The 9,788-nt window shown below is 41.1% G+C and overlaps 1 protein-coding gene across 2 annotated transcripts; it reads right to left on the bottom strand.

Moving 5' to 3' along the window:
* Positions 1-4,373: 4,373 nt before the first annotated feature.
* Positions 4,374-9,026, bottom strand: LOC113568157 (aerolysin-like protein). 2 transcript variants are annotated; one of them, XM_035530283.1, is made up of 3 exons: positions 8,994-9,026; positions 6,172-6,299; positions 4,374-5,943 (listed from the first exon to the last, which is right to left on the bottom strand). In XM_035530283.1, the coding sequence occupies exon 3, from the start codon at positions 5,920-5,922 to the stop codon at positions 4,969-4,971; it is 954 nt and encodes a 317-aa protein (XP_035386176.1). In that variant the 5' UTR covers positions 5,923-5,943; positions 6,172-6,299; positions 8,994-9,026; the 3' UTR covers positions 4,374-4,968. The 2 variants fall into 2 exon arrangements, with proteins under 2 accessions (XP_035386176.1, XP_035386175.1); XM_035530282.1 differs by lacking the exon at positions 8,994-9,026 and having other exon boundaries at positions 6,172-6,596.
* Positions 9,027-9,788: the final 762 nt, after the last annotated feature.

The raw sequence follows: 9,788 nt of genomic DNA, 5'->3' as shown, positions 1-9,788 counted from the left end.
GAAGCATGATACCCTAAAGTAGATACAAACTCCCTAAAGTAGATACATGTTTTTACTAATGCTAAAATGATATATGTTGCTGTTTTTATAAAGTTATGCATTGTTTAAGTGTAATAAGAAAACAAGACAGCTGTGATAATCTCCTCAGAAACAGAAGGGAAGGCCTACTTGAGTTATGAGCAGGGAAAGACTGGAGTCAGTGGAGAGACTGGAGTCACTGAAGAGAATAGACAAGAAGCAAAGTAATTTTCCCATCCATATTAAAAAGGTTCTGTAGCCCCTAGTTAAACCATAAAACAAAAACCACACTACACTTTATACAGGAGGGAGACAGAGGAGCTAAACACTTTAGTATTGCCATGAGATGACCTGAGAAACCTGGTGTACAGCTCAAGAATCATACAAAGGAGGAATTTAAAAAAAAAAGCTTTTTGCATGTTGCACCTTCATGATCTCACAACAAGCTTGCACATACAGTACAAGCCGAGTGCCTGCGTCAATTCTTTAGTAAGCAGAGAGAAACCGCACGTCTTTTATTTCGAGTTAGCATTTGGCGTCCTCTAGTGACGGTCAAGCAAAACCGGTCCATAAAAACATCTGTTTGAACCTTAGCTGTCAGACTGTTCTCTATTAGGGCTTTGAACTGGTGGCTGGTGAAAATAAGTGAGGATGTTTGTGATTTTCTTAGTTTCAGCAACTATCCTAATACAGCTTAACACATACTACTAGTGCCCTGTGAAACAGCCAGTAATTATTTAATTGGCATTAAAAACCAGGCTAATAATAAATGACAGTTGTTTTTAGTTGCAGTTCTCTAAAGTGCTCTGATAGAAGGCACAGTATGCATCATTAGTTTACAACCTGAGTCTTCAAGAATAAAAAGAGTAATTTTAGTACACTAAACAAAGAAATTTGGAATTTCTGGAGACCCAGATATTGCTGGATGATGTCTTATGCTACATACAAAGAAAGCTAATGTGATGCAATTTCATGCATGATCTTTTAGTTTATGTGGCATCCACGTGTTTGTTAGAGAAACTTTAAGTTAAGAATTTTGGCTTGCATGTCTTTTTGTTTTGAGACGTGAAATTAATGTCAGAGTAAAAAAGTGTGTATAGTTTGTTAAAACATTTTTAAATAAATACAAGACTTGCATTTTAAAAATATATATGCTGTCCTCAAGTCCTCCTAGGAAATTCCTATTTACTAGTTCGTAATTACAGGTAATTAGAGGTCGTAATTACAAGACATGGTTTGTGTTAAAGTTGTTTTTTGGTCTGGGGAAAAAGGGATGCCATGAGAACTCCTTTTGTAGTTACTTTTTGTTTTTGTATCATTTGCCTTGCTGAAAGAAAGCGAAGCAAATAAGGCACGCATTAGTGTTCTCATGATTTAGCTTTGTTGCTATTCCCCATAAACATAAGTGCAAGTTGCACACAATGTATACAAGCTTGAAATGAACATTTAACATTCAAAACTACTGTTAATAATCTTTAAAACCTTTTTACCGTCTACTGTAGGAGAAGCATCCATACAGACATAACGTTTTGGTTACTGGCACGGCCACAACTCGAAGAGTCGGGCCTTAACAAAAAATCTGAGTTTGCCCGCTAGTAAAGCTAATTTACAAATAAGTAGCTATTGAGATTTTATATATATATATATATATATATATATTACAGGGAGGGCAGCACCCTAGCGCCCTCTGTGGACCAGCTGCCACTGATTAAGGTTAGGGCTTCTTTAACACTTGTGAGTTCTGTATTGTTGTAGACTGCTCTTACTGTACTACAGTAGACAGCAGTACTACATTTCAAAGGCCTCTGCTCCTCTTTGATGGCTGGGCTGTGTCACAGTAACATGTCATTTTAATGTGTCATATTAATGTGCACTAGCCAGTCACATCATGTGTACAATTAATCTGCTGAACTGCTAAATAACATTCAGAATGTCTGTTCTGTTTTTCCACTCATCCCACTTACCCTTCACTTTAGCTGTAGTTACAGAAAACATGAAACCATCCACTAGTCCACCTCCATTCTGTTAGGGCTCAAAACTCTACAAATACAACACAAGGTGATATACATTTAGATATGAAAAGGTGAACCCCAAAACAGGTGCTAACCTGGAAAGAGAATTTGGATGGTGCCCAAGCAAAGAGAGAAAATAACTCACCACAATCCTAATCCATATTATAACCCTCTTACCTAATCCTAGCATAAAAGACAAGGGAAAAAACACTAACCAAATACGCGTTTACACTGAATAAACAAAATTGTTTAGTGTTAGCGCCTGCCCACTTACCTAATGTGTTTAGACAATTATGCACGAACCTACGTCCTGTACAGTGTAGGTGCACACACTGTTCTCAAGATCAGAATTTTTATCCGAAGTCAACTCAGAAGTACATAAACTAACAGCAAATGAGTGAATGCCAAGCAAGCACAAACAGGTGAGTCCCAAGAGCGATAGTGCCCCCTTCTGGGTGTCCCCCCAGATGAAGCAATGATAATTGATAGGATGAAAACTGTGATAATGGACAGAGACGGAAACAAAGGGAAACCCCAGGAAATCCCAGCAACAACCCAAATATGTAACAATTATCATAGACAATCATTTCACAAATTACCACAGACAATCACTTCACTGTTTCTATTCTTGTCTAATTACAGAAAAACTTGTGAAAATTAATTTGTGGTTATTTTTTACATTAGAGGTACAGTACACTTTAAGACATTTTGGAGATTAGATTAAAAAAAAAACCTGTTTGGTTCCATTATGACTCTTTTTACACTCATAACACGACAGAGCAGTACTGGGAGGAAAACTCAAATCAGAACGATAAACAGTGACTCTTGAAGTAGATCTCTGGGTTCTTGTAGAACAGTTGGTATACATCAAGCAGAAGTGAGTTGTGAAGGAGGAACCAGAGTTGGGCCTCTGTCAACTAGATGCAAGCTATGTCCAGTAAAACCCTAACACCAGCATCTCCGTTTGGGTGTTAAAGGTTTGTGTACGGGTAGAGACATCCTAAGCTGTTTTGTAGCTCTTTGTGATGTTCTGAGTGAGGTGGCAAGCTGCCAGTCAGGAGTGTTTCAGCACTATATCACCACTGTAGTAGAGACTAAAGGGGTAATCTATATTTCACCACAGGAGATATAAAAGCGCGAAACCCATGAGCCAAACATCACAGGCATTAATGCCAACAGTAACAGCAGTAACAGAATGCAACAGAATGTAGTGACAACACTTTACAAAGTAATTTGTATATATTTAACACTGAACATTACATTCATCAAGACTGCAGCAGGATAATTTAAATTGACTGTCACGGAATGCTCCCCTTTCCACTGTTCACATGGTACGGCCCTCCACGTGCAGTGGATGTTCATTGTCTCCCTTGTAACCATGCCCTCCTTGTTAGCACACACTTGCACATGCTTTATTGTGTTATGTTTGTATGTATTTAAACCCCTGTTGGTGTGTGCATCCTTTTTGGTCTTTGATCTTGATCGTGTTCAGGTTCATGTTGCACACTGTTTGTGAGCTGTGTCCAACGTTGCCCATGCTCACCTTGCCTGTTCTATGTGAGTGCCACTGTGTTCCGTTAATCGTGTTTGTGTAATAAATGTCCCCATTGAGGGATTCTGTGCGACCTGATCCTTGCCCTGCGGCACTCAGGCCATTACATCGACATTCTGGGAGTGTTTTTTTTTTTGTTTCTAGTGCTGTATATTGTATTACATTGCTGATTAACTGTACACTTATCAATTCATAAATAATTAATAGATAGACTCTAGTATCAGTAAACAGAAATGAACTCTTAGGTAATTACTATTAATTTACTTGTAGGTAATTCCTTGTACTTTAATAGTATGGGTAAGGGCACCCACTGTGTACTTTTGGGGCTTCAAAGGAGAATACATAATAGTAATGTATTAGTTATTAATATTTGATTTTCAGTGTACACACAGTGTAAGAAACCAATAGACATGTCGCTATCACAATATTTAAAAATGAACAAATAATCATACATTTGTCATCACAATGGTTTATTATAGTGAAGAAGAACTGAAACTTACCCTCAGTTACTTATTACTCAGTCAACAGGGAGGTGTTAACAACTGTTAAAACAGCTCAAGGAAAACAAAATAAACAAGTTTTGAAAATTGGTACAAACTATATACATTTTTTTCCAAGCTGTGCATTACACAAGTTAAATGGACTCTGTGGAAGATCTTTGCCTTCACAATTGAAAATGGTAGTATGCGCTATTAAACCTTACTTACATTTACCTGACACTTAGTCAAAGCATCTTACAATTATGACTGAGTACAACTTGAGCAATTGAGGGTTATGGGCCTTGTTCAGGGGCTCAGCAGTGGCTACTTGAACCAGCAACCTTCCAATTATAAGTCAAATACCTTAACCACTGAGCTACCACTGCCAACAGGACTGTTATTTAAACAGTAACCAAGGAAACCTTAAATACATAGGTACACCACAACAGTTCAAGATTGCTTGTGGAATTATTGTACTTTTATTAGCATTGCAGTTCATTATTTTGATGTCTATTTAATGCAAAATGATATGGAAACAATTGACTTACTTTTTACTCAGTAATTAATTTAAGCATTAATTAGCCAATGAATTAGGGACTTAATTAGGGAACCATCATTCATATAGATACCACACTGATTCACAATTGCTTACTTACACTTTAGTATTAGTAGATCGTAGATAGATAATAAATTATTGTAGTGTTGAGTAATTAATGAGGAACTACTTTGGGGATGCTTGATTACGTACTCAGAAATACGGAGAAATCAGTGTTTAAGCATTGATTAAGGAACCATATTGTAACGTGTTATCCAAAAAACGTCTCTAAAGAATCTTTAACAAATCAATTTTTATGTTTATGCAAAGCTCACTAAGCCCCTCCAAGGACAACAGTAAGATCCAGACTGTTCACAGCAGTTTTGCTGATTCATTAATAACGGTTTTTGCCTCAGTATAAGTGACACCTTTGTAGGTGCCACTGATGGGAAACTCCAGAACATTGTTGTTAAAGCAGGTAATTTGAACACTGCCAGTGTAGGGGAGATCTATGGTGACACGGCCAATTGTGATGTCTACATCTACTACTTTCCCTGGAGGAACTTTGACAGGGAAAGAGAACAGCTCAGTTTTTTCTTCAGAGTTCTCTAAACCACATGTGCTTTCAGTACTCACAGTAAAACCAAACCCAGTTTTTATTTCAACAACCTCAGGAATGCCTGCCTGCACTTCAAAGCTGAAGTTGAATTCAATCTTGTTGGTCACAGACCAGGATGATGTTTTGATTATTTTTTTTGAGGATTCTATTTTGTATTCTTGCATCTCACTAGTATTGTTGTGGTAAGTCATTGATTTGATTTCCTCAACAGCCACCTTGGGTATCACACTATGAAGTGTGGGATAATTCACATTCTTTAACACAGTAGACTTGATGGTGTTTATAAATTTGAAACCCAAGCTATCAATGTCTGAACCTGCTCTTCCTACAACTCCCATGCAGATTCCAGAACCAATATCAATTGGATATTCTGTTTTCAGCCCCCAGTCTGTCATACGTGCAAAAAACTCTGGGGAGCGATTGGTCTTGAACTTGATGGCACCCAGACGTGTTCCAGCTCCATTTCCCCACAGTGAGAGAGAAGTGAAGTGCTCTCCATCTTCAAATGTAAATTCTTTAAAGTCCCCGGCAGGATTTCCGAATTCCCTGCACTGGCCATCAGTAAGCCACACCTTTATGGCCTTGATCTGCCAGCCTCCTGCCCACACCCATATCTTTCGCAGAGTTGCTCCATTGCCAATACCATCAAAATGAAATTTGCTACCACCTTGCCCACCAATCATGAGCACTGGCGCCAGGTATGACATGGTCTTGCTCTTAATCTGAATCTTAAAAAGACAAGACAATTACTGGATAATAGGTCCTTTGGCCTCAAAACACATTATCTATGAACATATGGTAGGTATATATATCTAAGGTATGGTAGGTTTTGTGCTGATAGCATGATGATAGCATGATTAATCCATCTCACAATAATCACTGGTTTATTTATAAAGTTACTACTATAAATCTTAAATTGCATGCACCATTCCATCAAGTACAGTAAACATACTTACAGAGAGATTTTGAGTAGGGGATAAAAAGATTCCTTCCCAAGGTATTGTTGTGTAGTGTCAGCTGCAGGTTGGGTGCTCTCTTAAATACAGCAGATAAAGTAGGCGGAGTCTGATGTTGGCTGGGACTTCTGAAGAAATCAGGTTGGTGAGTGAGATCTTCAGTTATATCTGGAAAGTATATCTCTGCTGGAATTTGCTTTGGTTAGTTGAGTCCCAACAGTTTTACCACAGGTCACTCCCTCTGAAGACACAGCTGCCTCACCAATGTCGAGTCGATCTACTGCAGTTACCCAAGAGCACAGGAGCTTCCTTTCACTTTAATAGGACATACCCTGGATTCCTTTTCTATGAGCAGTTCTCTCTCTCTTTTGCTGCACCCTCTTCCTGTGTCTCACTGTCTCCTGCTCTCTCTTTCTTTGTCAGTCTCTAAAATAGATGCACTATATTGCCAAAAGTATTCACTCACTCATCCAAATCATTGAATTCAGGTGTTCCAATCACGTCCATGCCCACATGTGTATAAAACCAAGCACCTAGGCATGCAGACTGCTTCTACAAACATTTGTGAAAGAATGAGTCGCTCTCAGTAAATTCCACCATGGTACTGTGATAGTATGCCACCTGTGCAACAAGTCAAGTCATGAAATTTCCTCGCTACTAAATATTCCAGTCAACTGTCAGTGGTATTATAACAAAGTGGAAGCGATTGGGAATGACAGCAACTCAGCCACGAAGTGGTAAGCCATGTAAAATGTGTGGTGGAATTTTGAACATGATAATACATGATCAAATAATATTTTCCATCACAAATGACAGAGCGGGGTCTGCGCTACAGGCCTCCAAACTTCATGTGACCTTCAGATTAGCTCAAGAACAGTGTGTAGAGAGCTTCATGGAATGGGTTTCCATGGCCGAGCAGATGCATCCAAGCCTTACATCATGAAGAGCAATGCAAAGCATTGGATGCAGTGGCGTAAAGCACGCCGCCACTGGACTCTAGATAAGTGGAGACATGTTCTCTGGAGTGAACAATGCTTCCCCGTCTAGCAATCTGATTTTCAGGAGAACGGTACTTGTCTGACTTCACTGTGACAAGTATATAGTTTGGTGGAGGGGGGATTATGGTGTGAGGTTGTTTTTCAGGAGTTGGGCTCAGCCGCTTAGTTCCAGTGAAAGGAACTGTTAATGCTTCAGCACACCAAGAGATTTTGGACAATTTCATGCTCCCAACTTTGTGAGAACAGATTGAAGATGACCCTTTCCTGTTTCAAAGCAAGGTCCATAAAGACATGGATGAGCGGGTTTGGCGTGGAAGAACTTGACTGGCCTGCACAGAGTCCTGACCTCAACCTAGAACACCTTTGGGATGAATTAGAGCGGAGACTGCGAGTCAGGCCTTCTCGTCCAACATCAGTGTCTGACCTCACAAATGCGCTTCTGGAAGAATGGTCAAAAATTCCTATAAACACACTCCTAAACCTTGTGGAAAACCTTCACAGAGGAGTTGAAGCTGTTACAGCTGCAAAGGGTGGGCCAACATCATATTAAACCCTATGGATTAAGATTGAGATGTCACTCAAGTTCATATATGTGTGAAGGCAGACAAATACTTTTGGCAATATAGTGTATTTGCCTCTCATATATTGTTTTTCTCCTTGCTTTGTTATGAGTCTCCAGTGAGAAATGCTGCCAGAACATTGTGTGTGTGTGTGTGTGTGTGTGTGTGTGCGCGTGCGTGCGCACACGTGTTATATCTTTGGCTACCATCCCCACCCACTTATTAAAATCTGAACTGTTTTAAAACAATTGCTGCTAATTTGCCATATGGTTCAGTGCCAGATGTTCACAGGGCTGGGTTAGAGGCGCTGTGTGTCTGTCATTAAGGAGTTGTCAGGGACGGGCTGACATGAGTGCGTGAGCGTAAGGAGCGTGTGAGTATGTGTGGGGCAGTGGATACAGAGCCTATGAACAATGGGATCTGAGTGTGTGGGTGCTGAAAGGGGAAAAAAAAGCATGTCTCTCCAAACCTGATGAAAAATGGTAAATCTTTATTCCAGTAAAAGCAGTAGCAAACTACAGTAAAGTACTAGTACTGTGGGATCAGCGACTCTGGACTGAACCCCCAGTAATGGAACTGGTCCCACAGCAAAAGCCTTTGTGACTCTTCCTCCTTTTCTTTTTTATTTGCTAAATAAGTTGAGGCCTCCTTATTTTGGGGGGGACTCCCTGCTTTGGATTTTTATTTTGACAATGCCATTGAGTGCAGCGGGGTGAGCCAGTCAACGAAGGCTCCACATTATAATTTCTTAGTGTTAACTGTCTATTACATAACTAACACAGGCCCACCTCTGTGCTGATGAGTGTGATCCAGCAAAAATGATCAATACTTCTCTCAGCTGCTCAGCCTGGGACATACATAAACCCACCTGAGGGAGCGGGGGTGAGGTTTAATGGAGAGAGAGCAATGAAGAACAGGCGAGTGCAAGTGTGAAGGAGAGAGAGGGAATGAGAGGGAAAGAGAGATGGGGAGATGGTGGGGGTAGAAGCTGGGGAGTTTTAATACATTTTTGAAGAGTGAATCTTGCTGAGTAGGTTAGTCAGTAATGTTGTAGCAACCATAAAAAAACAAACACTGAGTCCAGTGCAATTTGAATCAGAAAACATCTGATACCAGCACAGGCACTGGCCCCAGTGCAGTCAATGATCCATGCATAATCACTGACTCCAGTGCAATTTTAACCAGAAAAGTGAAAAACTACTGACTAGTAGGGAGAGGATGATAGTGTTAAATGCTGAACTGTAGTCGACAAACAGCATTTTACCATAATTACCCCTCCATTTGTCCAGGTGGGTCATTGTGGTGTGGAGCAGATGTGTAATTGCATCATCAGTGGAGCGGTTGTGGTGGTATGCAAACTGCAATGGGTCCATGGAGGCTGGCAGTGAAGATGTGATGAAATCTCTGGCTAGCTTTTCAAAGGACTTCATCACAACCAATGTGAGGGCAACAGGGCGGTAGTCATTGAGGTCGGAGGGTCGAGGTTTCTTCGGGACGGGGACGATGGTGGATCACTTGAAGCTGGACGGGACGATACCGAGCGTCAGGGAGAGATTGAAGATGTCGGTGAATACCGGTGCTAGCTGGTTTGCGCAGGCTTTGAGGACTCTCCCGCAGATACCATATGGTCCCGCCGCCTTCCTGGTATTCACCCTTTTAAACACATTCCTCACGTCACTATCCGTGATGATAAGAGGGCGCTGTTCTATGGTGGGCTCTGCGCATGCGCCGTTGTTTGCGCCAATAGTCCCATTAGCACTAGTGCTGTTAGCATTAGCGCTGCTAGCATTAGCGCTGCTAGATGTAGCCTCGAAGCGAGTGAAGAATGTGTTCAGCTTGTTCGCCAGAGACTCATCCGCACTCATCAGTCCAGAGGGTGGGCTCCCGCAGTCCGTGATCATCCGTAGTCCCTGCCACAGGGATCTAGAGCCACTCTGCTGGAACTGTGTCTCTAGTTTCCTCCCGTAGCGCCGCTTCGCCTCCCTCACCGCCCTGCGCACTCCGTATGCTGCAGACTTGTACTCGTCCGTGTTCCCGCTGATGATCCCCGCGTTGTAGG

This window comes from Electrophorus electricus, chromosome 9, assembly GCF_013358815.1.
Source record: "Electrophorus electricus isolate fEleEle1 chromosome 9, fEleEle1.pri, whole genome shotgun sequence".
Taxonomy (NCBI): Eukaryota; Metazoa; Chordata; class Actinopteri; order Gymnotiformes; family Gymnotidae; genus Electrophorus; species Electrophorus electricus.
Note: the sequence above shows the minus strand (reverse complement) of the source record. Positions and strands in the feature narration are given on the sequence as shown.

What these genes read in the sequence shown, in the direction of transcription:
- LOC113568157 (XM_035530283.1), bottom strand. Translation starts at nt 5,922, where the DNA reads ATGTCATACCTGGCGCCAGTGCTCATGATTGGTGGGCAAGGTGGTAGC.